Here is an 18,545-nt window from a genome sequence, read left to right on the forward strand (position 1 = left end):
AACTCTAATGGTTTCCATTTGGCCTTTCCCACAATAATAGCCCTCACTCCACTACTCAGAGAACCAATGTGGGGGTTCTACCAAGCTAATTAGATGTACCAGAATTATGCATTGTGGGACTGAGAAAATAGCCACAGGATGAGTTTTCAGGGAACCCCTGGACCAACTGTCATATCTTAGCCAAAATTCCATTGATCAACTGATCTCCATAAGTCCTTACTTAGACTGGAGGGCCAGGGTGATGTTTTGGATCTCCCAGAATCAATGTCAATTCAGAGCTAATGTCTAGTAGTCCCCAAAAGGTCCAATCATTGCCTTTTCCCCAATGCACACTCATCCTGGTAAAAAGCCATAGGTCTCTTTGGGAAGCATGGGGTGAAAGATTAACAGTGAAAGCCTTTGGTATTGTATCACGGTCCATCCTCAAGGGGACCTAACCTCCCCTTCATTCATAGGAGGTCATTACTGTTTCCATAGGCAATGTAGGATTCCTTCCCTCATGGAGAGGTGGAGAGTTCAATACCACAGAGGATATGGATGGGGATGTTTTTTCTGTTAGTAACAGTGGGGAGGCTACTTCCTTGGGCAAGGGAAAAAAAAAACATTGGAACATAGGTGTTCAACGTCTCCAGCTTCTTCAGGGTCCTCCTACCACATGTCTCCATCCCAATTTACAGGATCCCATTCTTTCCCAAGCAATATCCTCACATTAACTACAGACAGCCTTTGAGGCTGAGAGTTAAACTTGCCTCCCAGTTCAGCCAATCACAGGATGAGGGTTTGTGTCTGGTTTTCAGCAACCTGAGCCCTATGGCTGCAGGAGAAAAGGTTCTCCTTTAGAGGACAATGAGAAGATTTAAGATTGGTTGTGACAATATGGAGCTAGAAGGTGAATCTCTAAGTTCATCCTTCTCCTTTGTTGCTTTGTCCTGTGAAACCAGAAGTAACTGGCCAACATCATTATTTTCCTTAGTTTTCCTGAAATGTTCAAAAGTATAATGTTTAGAGTCACTAAACTCCTGTGCCTCTCTCAAATGGTGAATTGGGATCATCAAAAACATTTACTTGGCATATCTCTTTAAATAGTTCACAGCATGGGCAATCTGTATTCTCCATACTACCAGCTGGAGAAGCATCTCGAATCCTAACAACTCCAGAAGTCACTCCTGCTACCAAATTCTGTATGTCAGAGTTCTCTAGAGGAACAGAACCAACAGGATATATATATAACAGACACATTCATATATATATAAAATATACACACATTTATATATATATATATATATATATAAAATATACACATTCATATATATATATACACATTCATATATATATATATATATACACACATTCATATATATATATATATATATACACACACACATTCATATATATATGAGAATGATTATATGATTATAAAAAGGGCACTTATTAGATTAGTTTATAGGACCTGAAGTCAGATAGTCCCACAATGGCTGTCTGAAGGCTGGAGGACTGGAGAAACCAAGGGGGTTGCTCAGTCCAAGAAGTTGGAGCTTCAGAAGAAGGAACAATAATGCAGTTTCAGTCCAGGACTGAAGGCCTAGAAACTCCCTGGAGAATTGATGGTCACAATCCACTTTGGCAGAGTGAAGGACCTAAAGTCCAATATCCTCTGGTGATCACAGGAGGAATCTAAGTACCCACTCAAGAATTGAGCTATGTCTGCACTTGGCTTCTTTCTTCTTCCACGTGTTTTTCATCCAGGGCCCAGGCCTATGGAACTGAGACACCAAGGTTCAGTGCACGTCTTCCCCCTTCAGTTTGCTGTCCCACAAGCTAAATCATCTCTGGAAACACTCTCAATGAACACCCAGAAGTCTCTGAATCTTAAAGTATCTCAATCCAATCAGATTGACAACCCAGATTAATTATCACAAGTGCCTAGCACATAATCACTCCATAAAAATGGACATTCCCTTTCCTTCCTGATTCAGGAAATAAAGTTACTGACCAGAGAGGATGACATCAGGTTACAAGGTAAAGGAGTCAAAATAAGAAGGTGATTTTACCCAATTTTCCAGAAGATCACAAACCCTGGAAATACAGGCTTGAGTTTATGAGGCATTGATTCAATTCCTTTACAACAAGGATGAAACTGAAGGCAAAAATGTGTGAACTTTGGGATCAGATTGCTTTTAGCTGCCATGTCAACAGAGTATCCTGCCACAAGATGGTTAAACAATAAAATATAATGTATTTCCTTACATAATAAGACATCCAGACATAATGTGTGCTATACAGTTAGTCAGCAGTTGAATTATCTCATAAAGGACATGGGGATATTTGATCCCTCTTTTCACCATTTGAAGTGTCCCATTCATCTTAGGGCTAGTTTCTCCTATGATAATAAGAAAGCTGCTTATAGTAATCACTGTATGTATACCTGTTCACATCACATGCCTCTCCTTCAAGCATAAAGTAAAAAATCTTTTATTTCAGTCTCACTTGGATTCCCATTACTTGTTATCTATCCCTGAGCATAATAACTATCATCGCAGGATTGCCAATCTCTGATTGGTTTAAGTCTTTACTACTAAACCAATCACCAGCAAGAGGGAAAGGATTACCATAATGCTTTACATAGCTAAACCCATGAAAACTAGAGAATTAATCCAGGAGGCCCAATATCCAGCTAATGGGGATTACAAAATAACCGAGGAAATGGAGGGTGAGGAAACAAATAAATAATACAAATGAATTTCTAAAAATAGGTACAAATCTCTAGATTGAAAGTTCCCCTTGAAAGCCCATCATAGTAAATTAAAACAAAACAAAATACAACTATATAAACATTGTTGTGAAACATCAGGACACCAATAATAAAGAGAAAACCAAGATTTCTGACAGAGAAAAAGCAAGACTTAAAAACCTGACAGGTATTGGATGTTAGAGCACAAGGGACTTAACACTCCTGATGGAAATTATTGTCATCTAGAATTATACATCAATTCAAACTATCAAGAAAGTGTTGGGAAGAATAAAGATGACTCATAAAAATCAATTTGCCACATGTTTTGCCTTGGTTCCTTGATAATGTGTTCCTGCAAGCAAAGTAGTAAACCACAGAAGAGAGAAATACAAAATCTATGATATGGTCAATCAGACCCAGGAAAATAGTGAAAAAAAGTCCCTGGATGGCAACTATTGTCTTAGAATAGGAGTTCTCAACCAGTGGTGGTTTTGCCACCAAGAACAATTGATAATGTCTAAAGACATTTTTGGTTGTCAGAGTTGGAGTGTGTGTGTGCATGTGCATTCTTGTGCATACATTTGTGTGCATGTGTGATACTATAGTTAATGGATATACAAGGTCAAGAATGCCACTAAACATCTTATAAAGCACAGGACAGCCCCTCACAACAAAGAACTATCTGATCTTAATATCAATAGTGTAAAAAACCCAGATTGGAGCATAAGGACAGACAGATTACAGGAAAAGAGTAGGGGAATAGAAGACTTGATTTTAACAGAAATTTGCAGAAAATTAGGGGATGCAATAAAGACTAATAGTGTAAAAAATACACAAAAGGGCTGGGGTTGTAGCTCAGTGCTAGAGCACTTGCCTAGCACATGCAAGGCACTTGGTTCGATCCTCAGCACCTCATAGAAATAAATAAAGGTGTTATGTCCAACTATGACTATGAAAATAAATAAGTAAACAACCAACACCTTTAAAAAATAGAAAAAGATGAACAATTTCAAGAAAAATACAATTGTTGGATTTTCCTTGGCTTTTTAAAGAATAGTATTTACATAGTCACAATAATAAAATATTCCTTACTAATTTTAACCATTTGGAATTAAAGACAGAGCATGGACAACTTAATTATTAAAAGTAAAATCAAAAGTACAATGAAAGAAGCTGGGAAGTAGAAAAGGTAGAGGAAAGATGATATACAGGCTAAGGGGAATTAACATCTTCATCTTACAAAGTGGAGAGTACTATGTGGTAGAACAAAAATGGAGGTGTACCTACGTTAAAATACAAGAATGTCTATTGTATTTGGGGCCTCTCCCAGCAGAAACTTCCCCACCCCCTCACTCCCTCAAAGTCAGTTTTGGTAATATATTTTGAGAACTGAAATGTGAGTAAAAAGTGACATATACCATTTCTGGGAGGAAGCTCAAAGAGCCAGCTCATGCTTTGCCACTGAATTTCCTTCTACCACCATCCCCTTAGTGATTATAATATCATCCTGGGACCCAAAAGGGAGGATGATCATGACATGATACAAAGACCTCAGGTATTTAACAATGGAAATGTAGTGGGAGGAATAGCTCTTAGTGATGTTATACCAGTAAGATTTGAGGGGTTATTTGTTACTGCAGTATAATCTAGCCTACACTAATTAATAATAGAAAACATAAGTAAAGTATTGTAAACTATACTGAGAGGATGCAGATTAGAAAAGTGCAAACTGAAGTAAGAAGTGACCTAAATCCCCATTATGAAGGCAGGAATTCAATAGATAATGTTTCAAATGAAAATAAATAAGCAGTCATGCTATTTAGCGATATGGATGAAAAACCAAAAAAAAAAAAAACAAACAAAACAACTGCTTAAAAATTAACTTATTGCATAAGGAACAGGCCTAAGTTCCTAGAACATGCCTCTAATTCCAGCAGCTAGGGAGGCTGAGGAAGGAGGATTGTGAGTTCAAAGCCACCCTCAGCAATTTAGCAAGGCCCTAAGCAACTTAGAAAGACTCTGTCTCTAAATAAAATACAAAAAGGGCTAGGGGTGTGGCTCAGTGCTTGAGTGCTCCTAGGTTCAATCCCTGGTACCAAAAAAAAAAAAAGTTAATAGGCCTAAGATATGAAAGAGAAGAGTAGGAGGAGTCTCATTTCATCATAAACTCTTCCAGACGTTTTATGGTTTAAAGTAATATTCTTGTGTTACTTTGATAATTTTTTAAATTTTCCATTTATTTGACTTTATTTTATATGCACTTTAAAAAATGATGATTTGGGGCCCCTGGAATGTGTTCATAAAATTCAACTGCAGTCTTCTTAGAAGAGAAGTTGGATTTTATAGGACACAGATCTAATATACCTAATTCGTTCCTGAAGAACACTTCACTTTTGACCAGTTTAGTAGTCAAACTGGTAAACTGGCAATTTGTCAACCACCTACAAAATTCAGATGGGCAGGCCATGGTGGTGCTTGTTTGTAATCTCAACAACTTTGGAGGCTGAGACATAAGGACCACAAGTTCAAGGCCAGCCTCAGCAACTTAGTGAGATCCTGTCTCAAAAAAGAAAAAAAATTTTAAAAAGGTCTGAGAATGTAACTCAAGAGTAAAGTGCCCATGGGTTTAATCCCCAGCACAGCGCACAAATACACACACGCACACACACACAAAAGGTGGGAACAAAAGGATTCTGTTTATTTTGTGTCATTTAGTAAATTTTCAGAGAGAAAACTACATCACAAGGGTTTCTGCTCAGCAAGTAAAGTAATTTAAACTTGTAGAATGGGCTATTTATAGAGCTGATATTGTTCTTTAATTGATTTAAAAAAAAATGAGCTGCAAAGTTTTCTCTAGTGTATTCCTCTCCTGTTGTGGGCCTGAACCTTTTTTCTAAAGCGTCCCCCACCAACATCAAAGTCTTCAAGAAAATCATCTATTACCTGGCCCCCAGATTGGCCCTTGCTACACTGTCTACCCTCTAAATAACTGAGATCCCAATCTGTTCCAATGATATGGTCATTTAGGCAAGTCCCATTTAGGAATTGCATGGCATTTTCAACATCAGCTCTGTTATGGTATTGTACAAAACAGAAACCATATCTATCCAGTTCTACCCAGTCCCATAAATATACTTTTCTTAAAAAAAAATTTAGTTGTAGAGGGACACAATACCTTTATTTTATTTATTTTTATGTGGTGTTGAGGATCAAACTCAGTGCCTCACACAAGTCAGGCAAGCGCTGTACCACTGGGGTACAACCCCAGCCCCATAAATACATTCTTGATATCATTATATCCATTAAAGAGCTCATATATTGGCTCTGTATGAAATGAAAGATTCCCCACATACAGTGTAGAGTTCTCTTTCAGTAATTTTTCATACTCAACATTATCAACACTGAACTGCTGGTCCTGGTAATCACTCAGTTCCAGAAAGGAGACATTATTCAGAAATCTCAAGTCACTGGACATGGTATTGAGTGGACAGAGTGTAAATAGCAGTTTTCAGTTCCCCTTGGAAACAGTGATACCACCACTGCAGCCTGAGTTTGTTTAAAATTAAAAATAAAAAGGAAATTATAAGAAGGGAAATGAAAATACAAATTTGTGGATATTTAATTCATATCCAAATGCAAGGATACCTCAGCTCTTGACCATGAGCTCTTGACCATGTCAAGGCAAACTAAAAATGAGCAGTTCCAGACCCAAGAAGATGATCATGAAATCCCACTTTTAAAATCTTCCTGAAAGAGTCTACATAGAGTCTGTTTTTGGTTGACTTAAATCTGATATACTTAATCTGTAACCAAAGAGCACTTTAAATAAAAGTGAGCTCTTGGAAATTATGGCATGAAACAGGAAAATGGATCAAATTTTCATGGAAAATGAGCATTACTATCCTTGAATAAGGACTAGGGATTAGGTAAATCACATTTATGATCAGTGTCAAAGCACAAATACTATTGGGACATATAGTGATAATTTGTAATCTAAGTCCACAATATGGGAATCAAAATATAATGCTGTTATATAATACTGTTATATATATATATATATATATATATATATATATATATTACTGTTATACAGCTCTGTAAAAATGAAAACTCTCTGGTATCATAAATAAATTTGGCCTAAATTAAGATTAGATTTTATTATCAATAATTCCACTTACTCATCTTCAATTTTAGAAAGTCTTGCATTTAATTAGTTGACTATTCCAAGTCTATTTTTAAAATCTTTTTAGAGAATTTCAACTAATGCCATTTTCTCCCTTTACTAATTTTTCTTACAGAAGACAGAAGCACTAAAAATTATTCAATTGGTTTTGCAACACTTTTCAAAAATAGACATTAGTTTCCTTTCCCTCTCCTATTTTGCAGTGGCTCCCAAATTTTAGGGTGAAAGAAACACTTACAGAACTAAGTTTAAATGCAGATTGGTTCAGCCCACCCTTAAGAGATTCTGATTCAGTAGATTTGGAGAGGGACCTAGGAATTAACCTACAACCCTCAGTGATCCAGCCGCAAGTAATATAAGGACCACAATTAAAGAAACTGCTGAGGAAGTGCATTCCCTTAACACACATTTAATGAGTACTCTATTTACCAAACATTATGCTAGGTGCTGTGAATACAGAAATACAAAGAAAGAGTGAAAAGCAATATTTTGGAAATCATAGAATCCCAGATACCAACATGATATGACTTGTAAACACAGTAGATAAGCAACAAATATCTGTTGAATGAACAAACAAATGAATAAATGAATTAATAACTGAGTGATATCAGACAATAAAATACAACATAGTGTGATTAGTACTATTTGAGAGCTATTTGTGGAGGTAGGAGAGAAGGAAACTAATATTTATTGAGTATCTGCTTTGTGACAGACATTGTCTACACTTCCCACTACATCACACAGGAGGAGTAATAGTTAGCCCAAGTTGGGAACAACAGAGAATGCTTGTAGAGGAAGGGTTCAGACACTGCTTAGCAGAGGATGTGGGGTGTGTGTGCACATATGCATGTACATTTTTGGGGCAGGAAATATAGGAGTTTAGGAAATAAATTAGGGAGAGAAAAGATGTGGTAGGGCAAAACACAGAGACTAATACAAGCAAAGAAAATTGAAATGGAAACCTAAAATAAATAAACAGGAGCAAAGAGTGATGTACAATTCAAAACAATAAAAGTGGGAGGCCCTGTCTATTTAGATGTCATTTGAAGAACAGTAGGAAGCCCACTGCCCCCCCCAAAAAAAAATCATCTTCCTGACAGCCTTTCAATGATGCCTGAAAATATGTCACTGGAAACTCATTACTTTGAGTCATTGACAAATTGCCCTGCTAAAAAACAAATATCCCTCCCAGACTTCATTTCCTTTTTTTGATCTGGTTGCTAGATTGGCAGATCAGAGAATGTGATAGTTATAGGGTATTTCATTTCATCCATGCATTGGACAAAGTTTCTTATAATTTCCTTGTAGATTAGATAGAAAAATATAAACTGGACACTTACACTGTTTGTTGAGATGAGCCTGTAACTAGTTGAATCACTGTAGCCAAAGGAGTAAAAGAATGTTTTGGTCAGACTGGAAGGGAAGTTATAGAAGACAGCCAAAAGGTCCTGTTCCTGGTCATATCTTGTTTGGTTCATTTATAACTTTTACATAATACAAATAAGAGTTTTCTAAATGGTCTGTGCAGTCCAAAGATGGAAATGGCTTCTTTGAAGAGCAGTGAGCACTAGGCACCAAGGGATGCATGCCAACCTTGGAGAACCTCTTGAATGGCGGTCAAGCAGTAGGCAGGCCCCTTACAATCAGTGTGGTATTATGAATCAAGGATGAATTTAGGGGGTGCATACTGGGGATTGAATGGAGCAGAACTTGGTCACTGAGTTTCATTGCCAGCACTTTTTTTTTTTTTTGTACTTGAGTTTGAACCAGAAGCACCTTCCAATGAGCCACATCCCAGCCCTAATTTTTTTTTATTTGAGACAGGGTCTTGCTTAGTTGCTGAGGCTGACCTCAAACTTGTGATCCTTCTGCCTTAGCCTCCTGGGACAATAGGCCTGTGCCACCATGCCTGATTCAAGCATGAATTTTGAAGTCAAAAAACCTTGGTTCAAATTTCAGTGTCACCACTTACTAGCAATGTGATCCTGGGCAAGGCACTTATACTTTTTTCAATTTCCTCCTCTATAAACTGGGGATCAAAATACCTACCTTGAAGCAAATGCCATGACAAAATCAAATGTAAAATCTTGACACACTGTAGGTGTTCAATAAATGGTAAATCTTATACCAATTATTCTGATTCAGTGACTCAGAATAGGAAATATAAATATATCTCAAATCTACCAACGACACAAAGGTAGGAGGGACTTCGAACTGATCTATGTAGTCATGGAGGAGGCTGAGCCCAAAATGACAATGTGATAATATTCAACAATTATAAGTTTAATTATTGTTTTAGGCTAAATGCATGCAAAAAGGGATGGAGTGAGGTAGATATGAAAAGAGTCAAGCTTGGGAGCTCTATTTTACAATTGGGGCATCCCATATATTAACATTTCTTCACTCATTTCTTCATTCATTCCATAAACATGTATGGGGCACTGTGGTATATTCTGAGGCAATAAGTATAAGATCCAACCCATTCCATTGAATAATTCACCACAATCTCAGAACAAAGACAACTTAAAAGGTCAATTATAACAAAATGTGATTATTCTAATCATAAAAGCATATAATGGACCCAAAAAGAGAACACAGAAGGGAATGCAAAACTATAGAGGAAGAGATTAAGGAGAAGAGAACTTTCTATAGGATGTGATCCTTGAACTTTTTTAAAAAATATATTTATTTTTGAATAGGTAACTCATACTTTTTTCTTTTTATTTCTTTTTCCCCCCTTTGTGCTTGTATCTGAATACAGAGGGCCTTGTACATGCTAAGTAGTTAATTCAGATTTTTGGTACAAAGTACAAAATGGTAACCAAATTAACTCTTCCACTCCTGTTCCCCAGATACTCAGTTCTCTACAGAGGCAAATCACTGTTAGTTTCTTGGGAATCTATCCAGACATATTGAATCCAAGTTTGAAAGCCAAGAAAGGGTATGGCTATAGGACAAGGGATCATTATCAGCATAGACAAGAGTATGTTTGAAGGACAGAGGCACTATGGGGTGTTCAGCTTGATATCATTTGGGCATGAAAATAAGAAAGGATAGCAGGAGATAAGATTGAAAGTGTAGGCAGAGTTAGGTTGTGAGGGGCCTTGTTAGTCCCAGTGAGCAGTTTTAACTCTACTAATAAGAAGTGGGGAACCATGATAGGGCTTTAAGCAGGAGTGGTGTGACTGGATTCACATTAGATTAAACTCATTCTAGCACCAATATGGAGGAAGAACTAAAGTGAAGTAGGCCAAGAGGCAGGGAGACCAGTTAAGAAATTATTTGAATTGTTCAAAAAAGAGATAATGGAAAGCCAGGACTAATATGTTGTAATAACTTCAGGAAGAGACATATCACGTAGATATTAAGAAGACAGACTTAATAGGTCTCAATGTTTGATTGAATGAAAAAATAGGAGAACTTGCAAGTTTCAGGCCTGGACAACTGTGTGGATAGAGATTTAAGTCACCAAAATGTTGGCAGTGAGGTAGATAGGGGTGAAGGGCTGGGTTTGAGTAAAGAAGATGAATTTGGGACATACTGAGTTTGGTCTGAAGTTACTTATGGGATGTATCATATTTTACATGTCTAGTACTAATTTAGTATACAGGCCCTAAAGCTCCAAGGGAGATCTCAGGCTACAGATAAAGATCTAGAGATTAATAGCATGGTTGACAAAACCATAGGGATGGATGAGTTGATCTAGGGAAAATGTACAGAATGATTTAAAAAATCCTGGAAAAGACTGTCATTTAAGGGGTGGCAAAGGAAGGGTCTACAAAGGAGCATGAGAAGGAGTAATCATAGAGGAATGAGGAAAATCAGGAAAGGTACAGAATCACCAAAGCCAAGGAGTAGACAGTTTTAAGAGAGGCATGAGGACAGAAGTAGAATGAGAGCAATCAATTATGTTCCACACAGCAGAGAGACTGCCAGTAATATAAAGACTTAAAATTGTTCATTGGATTTGGCAAATAGGATGTCATTGCTTTTTCTCATCTATAACAGTGGGTCAGAAAAACTGGAGTTGGGCTGAGTTTTGAAGAAGAGGTGAGGAGATGAAACATATATCTACACTTTAGAAAATCTTCCATGGTCATGGAAGAAGAGAAATAGGGCAAGTGCCGGTTGGAGATACACTTGAAGGAAAGTTGTGTTTGTTTGCTTGTTTTTAAAGAAAGGAAATTTGAATATATCTAAATACTGATGGGAAGTAACCAGAAAAAGGACAAGTGGTTGAAAGACAGATGAGAAATGGGATTGCTGATAAAGAAAGTTCCCCAAGGAGGTGGGAGATCATGGGCTCCAAAGCACAGGTAGATGGATTAGCTTTGAACTAAAGAGTTATGTTTATTCCTTCAAGACAACAAAAAGAGGCTAGGATATTTAGGGATGAAGCTATGTGGCAGGGCAAGGTGAGAGCAGAAAAATTAGCATTAGCATCTGATGGCTTATATTTTTATAATGAAATAAAAGGTAAGGTCATCTGCTTAGAATAAAGTGGAAAATGGAAAGATGATGATGAAGTGGAGTAGAGGTGAAAATGATTGAAAAGATACAGCTTATACCTGGGTCATCTAAAGAAAAGTAAATTCACTTAAAATGGTGGTCAGAATTGGAGTACAGAGGGAAACTATAAATGAGGGAGTGAGGTACTCAACACGTAAAAGAACTAGAGAGCAGCAGAGGGCAGTGGAAAGGATCAGAAGAGAGTGGCTGTGCCGTTCCCTGGCCCCACATGATAAGAAACAACAGAGAACCTCTACCATTGAAATTTTTGATAGGTTGGTTATTTGGTAGATATTAGGTACCTGACCCAAAGCAAGTGTTCAATAAATATGAAGAAGAGACTTACTCTTTTTTAAGCAGTAACAATTATGAAATTGCTTAAGAAGATCATAGGAAGTAACAGTCCCCAAATTACTCAGTACTTGTCAAGTCATAATAGGGGGAAGTGTGTCCATTTCTAGGGGACATATTTTAAAGTGAATATTTATAAGCCATAGTGCATCTAGAGAAGAGTCACGAAATCACCAAAGGGTGAGGGAATAGCTCAATGGTAAAATGCTTGCCTAGCATGTATAAGATCCTGAAAAATATAGAAAGAATGAAGGAATAACCAAGAACTGATTAGGAATTGGGTATGTTTAGTCTAGCTAAGAGATGACTAAAGGAGGATATGACAGATTTTATGAAACATTTGATGGGCTATTTCTGCCCCATGTGATAAAAGTAAGATTAATGGATAGAAGTTATAGGAGAAGATTGCAATTTTTTTTCAGAACAGTTTTTAATTCATCCAGTGATGAAATGTGAACTTACCTAGTCTATTCAAGGCTGATTAAATGCCTATCCACTAATGGTGTCAGAAAGGCTGCCCCCCAAGCTAACCACCCCAATGGTTAAAGAGAAAATGGAAAAGCAATCCAGTTGTCAGGACCCACAGATCATCAAGCAAATTTGTAGATATTGTGAAAGACAATTTCCTACCCCCAAAAAAGTAGAGCTTGGCTGAAATAGAAGGTCCTTCCTGACTCTTGCTATTGGGCAAGAATTAGTCATAGACTCTAAAAATAGGAAAAAAATGAAAAGTAGCTCAAAATGATCACAATCAAAATCCTAAGGGGAGGAAGGAGAGAAGGTGGCAAGAAAAAGCAAATAGCTTTCCAGGAAACAAATTTTACTGGGCTTCTGGAATTGGCCAGAGGTTTCTGCAAAGAACCTTTTCAATGTCTGCCTTAAACTAATGCCTGTATTGTTTCAACTATGTGGAGGGAATAAGATTTTGGACTCTAAAAAGCCAGACTGTTGCTTGCTTAATAGGGAGCCAGTAGTTCTTCCTCTTCTTGGGAAGGAAATTAGAAAGAGCTGGGATAGTAGTGTTACATGCATTATACTTTTGTCAGAGGGATCCTAGTAGTAGAGAGAGAGCTAAAAGCAGCTATTGCAGCCTGGAACCCCTTGGCTAGAGATCTAGCTTGTGCCAAGAGAAATTAATGCCTATTTGAGACTTCTTGGAGCTCAGAGTGGGAGAAGATGCTCATACATATTTAACAGCTGTATTTAAGTGAGCAGTTGAACATGAACTGAAACAGACTAGCAGATCCAAAGCAGAGACAGTGACCTGGAGTAGCCTGCAGAGGAAAAGAGAATAAGTGACTGTTTTGTGTAGAAGCTGATTTCAATTGAATTAAGAAGCAGGTATTCATGGATATTTATTATTTGCACTATATGGCCCTGCCATTCAAAGTGTTGTCTTTGTACTAATAGGAGTAACATCACCAGAGAGCTTATTAGAAATATAGGATCTCAGGCCCTTCCCCAGACCTGCTTACTGATAATCTGCCTTTTAACAAGCATTGGGTGATTTGTATGCACAGTTCAGTTTGAGATGCACTGTCATATGTGGTTTCTTACTTGAGCTTTTGCCTAGCAAAACTCTAACTTCCTCCTCTTTCTTTCCCTTTGCTCCACCTCTCTTGTTTTCTGATTTTTTTCCCTACTGAGCTAGCAAACAACTCTAATCACAGATAATAACCCTAACAGTAGGGCTCCTAAAATACTCAGGTAAAGAAAAGGGTGGCCACATACATATTCTAAAGCACGGGTTTGAGTAATGGGAAATCATTGACTTGATCTGATGTATTATTTGTGTGCCATCTCTGATGCTTTTTTCAATCTTTTTGACTTTTCTGAACCTTAGTCTCCTCATCTGAAAAATGAAGGCCATTATAAGATTTTCTTCATAATACTATTGTTAAGATAAAATGAGGAAAAGTTATGCAAACTGCCTAGCACGGTGCAGTACTCAGTATATGGTACTGATTTTTTTTAATTATTTTATTAGTTGTTGATGGAGCTTTATTTATTTATATGTGGTGCTGAGAATCAAACCCAGTGCCTCACACATGCCAGGCAAGCACTCTACCACTGAGCCACAACCCCAGCCCTGATAGTGATTATTATTAAAAAAAAAAAAAAAAAAAAAAACATTAGTTTTTCTGGGCATGGTGATGCACACCTGTAATCCCAGAAGCTCAGGAGGCTTAGGCAGGAGGATTGAGAGTTCAAAGCCAGCCTCAGCAACTTAGTGAGGCCTTCAAAAACTCATTGAGACCCTGTCTCTAATAAAATATAAAAACAAAATGGCCTGGGGATGGGATTCAGTGGTTGAATGCCCCTGGGTTCAATCCCTGGTAACAAACAAAACAAAACCAAAAAAAATAGTTTTGATGTGAAATTAAAAATACTGAAGAACTATGTTATGATCCTCTACAGTCTTCCAAAATTCCTATAAGTTTTTGTTTTTTTTTTCTGAAGAGCTTCCAGAAATCCCTTTCTACTTCATCTGGTTCTACCTCCTTGATGACAGTGCCAGGATTCAAGCTAAAATATTTCTTATTCCATTGGATTTGCTTCTGGTTTCTGCTGAATTACAAGATTTCCTACTTTTTCATTGCAAATGACCCATGCTTCTAGTACATTAAAACTAAAAAATAATCGTCTGTGGGTTGGCCTGGAAATATAATTCCACTTATAACATTTTTTTTCTCCTATGGAAAAATGCATGTCACCTTCCAAACAATTGACTTCAGAATGAACTTTGAAAACTCAGCCTGTCTCTAAGGTTGGAGACTGCCTGTATGACAACATATGGAGTGGTCACAAAAGACTAGATAAACCAAGTCCAGAATTCCAGAGGTGGCTGAAAGGCAAATGAGAAATAGTACAAATAGTACAAGAAGCAGGGCAAAAAGATCAATCTGAGTGCACAGTATCAAGATTTAGAAAGCTAATACAGGAAAGGAGATATACCTTGGGAAGGATATTAAAAAACAGCAACAATGACAACACAAACCATTTTTCTACTATATTATGTCAGGAGCTACTAATCAGTATCTTGGGATCTACGAGCAATATCATGGCCTTTACAAGCTAACTCTCCAAGATGGTCACCCTCCTCCTGCCCCACTCTCTGCAGTTTGCCTTGATTCTCAGCTCAGAAAGGAAGATAGTAAGCAGTATTTCCCATCCTATTTATCCACACACACTGACACCCCATCCCCAAGTTCAGCCAACTTCCCTGTGCCTTTAACCTCTCTGTTAGCTTTCCATTGCACTGACTAAAATAAGTGCAACTTAAAGAAGGAAAGGCTTATATTTGCTCATGATTTCAGACCCTGGTAAGCTGACTCTATTCCTTTGGGCCTAAGGTGAGGCAGAATATTGTGGTGGAAGGGCATGGCAAAGGAAAATTACTCAGTTCGTGGCAGATGGGAAGCAGAGCGAGGGGAAGAAAGGGACCATAGACGTGATTCTGCAATCTGCATTTGGGGTAAAATTGGGAGTTCATAACCCACTTCAATCTAATGTATGAAATATGATATGTCATGAGCTTTGTAATGTTGTGAACAACCAATAAAAAAATAAATAAAATAAAAAAAAGAAATAACATTCCAGGACACACTGCCAGTGACAGACTTCCTCCAACCATGCCCCAGCTACCTATAATCTCTACCACCTCCCAGCACTCCATTCAAATTATTAACCTATCAAAAAGATTAATCCACTGATGAGATTAGAACCCTCATGATTCAATCATTTCCTAAAATCCCAACCTCTGAACATTGCTGCATTAAGGACCAAGTCTTCAAAACATGAGACTTTGTAAATCATTCCAGATCCCAAACATAATAACCTCCTCCCTTTTCCTAAAGGAATCATGGTGTCAAAAAGTACAACATAGTTTTTATACACAAAAGGGAAGATAAAATAAGATGACCAGTGAAGACAAGTTTCCCAGGATGGAGAGATATGGAAAGTTAGAAACAAAAGACCACGAAAAAGCAAAGGATGGCCAGGACAGTAGTGCATGCCTGTAACCCAGTGATTCAGGAGGATCATAAGTTTAAGACCAGCCCCAGCAACTTAGCAGGTCTGTAAACAATTTAGTGAGACCCTGTCTCAAAATAAAAAAATAAAAAGGGGCCTGGGGATATGGCTCCTTAGTTAAGCACCTCTGGGTTCAATCCTGGTACAAAAAAAAAAAAAAGAGGAAGAAGAAGGAGGAGGAGGAGGAGGAAGAGGAGGAAGAGGAGAAGGAGGAAGAGGAAAAAGAAAAGGATTTTTGTGCCTTCTTATGGAAGTCATTAGCAAGAGGATCAACTGTGTCCAAGGGAACTCTGGGTTATCATGGCAACATTATAAATTTTCATTAAAATATCCACAGAGACCTGCAAAAACATTAAAATTTGCACTAGCTTAGGGAACTTGGAGGGGGGAATAACCACCATTTGCTAGTGGGGAAGGAATTTGGGCCAACCATCATGGGAGATGGGGTTAGATTTAGGAGCATACTTATGGTCTACATAGAACTCTACCCTTTGATCAGAATAGTTAAACTGCCCAAGAAAAATGGAGATAGCTCCTGATTCACTTCCACCAACTTTCTTCAGCTTTGCAATATAGAGACTGCACTGATGAGCAAAGCAGTCATGCCTTCGCTGTACCAAAGATATTTTTGGAGGCAACCGGAGTTCTGCTCCACTTCTTCTATTATCACCTGCTTTATTTTCCATATGATTTTGGAGACTAGAACTTGAGCATACCATGTGTCTAGTATTGGTGGAACTGGTGGTCAGGGACAGAAATCATCATCAGGAAAAGCTCCAAACATATGCATGCTTGGAGATCATATCTGAAATAATATAATACAATCAACTGCAGAGTCAGACAACCCAGAAGGTCAGAGACAAGATTTCATCTCAGTCCCATAGAACTTAAAAATACTAATAGCAGTGACAACACTATCAACTGCCACCATTTGTTGTGCAATGATCATATGCCAAGAACTATATTAAGTACTTTACATATCACACATTGTCTCATTTATTCCTCATAGCAAACAGAAATTGTTATTGAAGTTGTTTGAAAAGTTCAAGTAATAATAATGACATCTACCATTTATTGAACACTTACTATATTCTAACATTAAGTATTACAAATCCATCATCTTATTAGGTGAATGCCAACTAGGCACTAGAAAATTGGCTCAGGTAAACACTATGGCCTTCTCAATTCATCCTTTAAGGCTCAATTCAAGTCATCATCTCTTCCAGGAAGCCTTCCTGACCCTTCCAGTATGAGTTAGGTGTGCCTAGGTTGGGTATGTGTTCTTTCTACCAGCTTCCTGTGCTTCTGTCTTTCACAACATATAGATAGATAGATAGATAGATAGATAGATAGATAGATAGATAGATAGATGATAGATAGAATGTGATTGTTTATTTGATGGTACTCCCACCCCTAACACACACACACTACACACACACATACTACACACACACACACACACACAACTGGACTGATTACTCCAGAAGAGAGAACTCTTTAATTATTACCATGCAACAACATATGACCTCCATAGTTAGTTCTATAAAGAGAGAACCTGGTAGATGTATTAATTCACTTGATTATGGTAATCATTTCACAAGGAACATGTGTATCAAAACATCACTTTGTACACCTTACATAATAATTTTTATTCGTCAATTATACCAAAATAAAGCTAGAGGAAATAAATAAGTAAAAGGAGAACTAAAATAAGAAAAACACAAAAGAAAACTTTTGCTGAACCCTGATCTTGGAAGTCTCTGTGGGGATATGAGCTCTGAGCCTTTAGAGACCCAGCTATCCCAAGTCTTCAAATGTGTAGGCTGCTTCTTCAAGCAGCTTATTCTAACAGCCTGTCTCCTCCCCTTGCAGTATCTATCAAAGGGAGTGCTCAGTCCCAGGCACTCATCCTGTACTTAACAAAAGGCAGATATTGTATGGTCTCTTGCACCAGCCCCAGGCATTGGAGTTGAAGCTCTGAGGTGACTTGAGTTATGCTAACCTACTGGTGGAGTCTCAGCACTTTGTCACCAAAGGAGTGGCTTCTACATAATCTACGGAGAAGAGAAAGAGAGCTGGAACTATAGGCACCAGAATGTCAACAATGATTACCTGAAGCAGAGGGGTAAGTAATGTTCTCTGTGCTCTTATGTCTGTACCATGAATAGGGACATATAAAAAGGGGAAAACTGAGATGAAACCTGCTCTTGGGTGGCAGAATTGTGGGTAAGTCATAAAACTTCATCACATCTTCCCGCATCATCAATTTTTTAAAATGATCTTTGTTACTTTTTGAAAAAAAAATTGGTAGTTGTAGATGGACAGAATGCCTTTATTGTATTTGTTTATTTCTATGTGATGCTAAGGATCGAACCCAGTGCCTCCACTCATGCTAGGCAAGTGCTCTGCCACTGAGCTACAGCCCCAGTCTCAATCTTTGTTACTTGTATAATAAAAATATATATATTTGTGCTGGGGTTGGGGGCTCAGTGCATGCCTAGCATGCATGAGGCACTGGGTTTGATCCCGAGCACCACATAAAAATAAACAAATAAAGGTATTGTGTCCATCTTCACTAAAAAATATTTTTAAAGTTTTTTTTACAGTAAAACATGTTACTTTTTTAGCAAATGTGAAAACTAGAAAGTCCCCCTCCTTCACTCTTTTCCTTCAACACCTCATCCCTCCCTTCCCTGGAGGTAAGCACTATCAACATTTTAAGTGGAATCCCTCTACAGG

General features: G+C 37.7%; 1 protein-coding gene across 1 annotated transcript in view; it reads right to left on the minus strand.

The window, feature by feature from the left end:
- Ncbp2l (nuclear cap binding protein subunit 2 like) overlaps positions 1-6,206 on the minus strand; it is a 31,445-nt gene extending 25,239 nt beyond the window's left edge. Inside the window, exons 1-2 of the mRNA XM_026402644.1 lie at positions 5,995-6,206; positions 5,641-5,870 (exon numbers count right to left, since the gene is read on the minus strand). Coding sequence (XP_026258429.1) covers positions 5,641-5,870; positions 5,995-6,206 — 442 coding nt within the window. The remainder of the gene's footprint in view (positions 1-5,640; positions 5,871-5,994) is intronic.
- Positions 6,207-18,545: the final 12,339 nt, after the last annotated feature.

The sequence above is a fragment of the Urocitellus parryii genome, chromosome X (genome assembly GCF_045843805.1).
Source record: "Urocitellus parryii isolate mUroPar1 chromosome X, mUroPar1.hap1, whole genome shotgun sequence".
Lineage (NCBI taxonomy): Eukaryota > Metazoa > Chordata > Mammalia > Rodentia > Sciuridae > Urocitellus > Urocitellus parryii.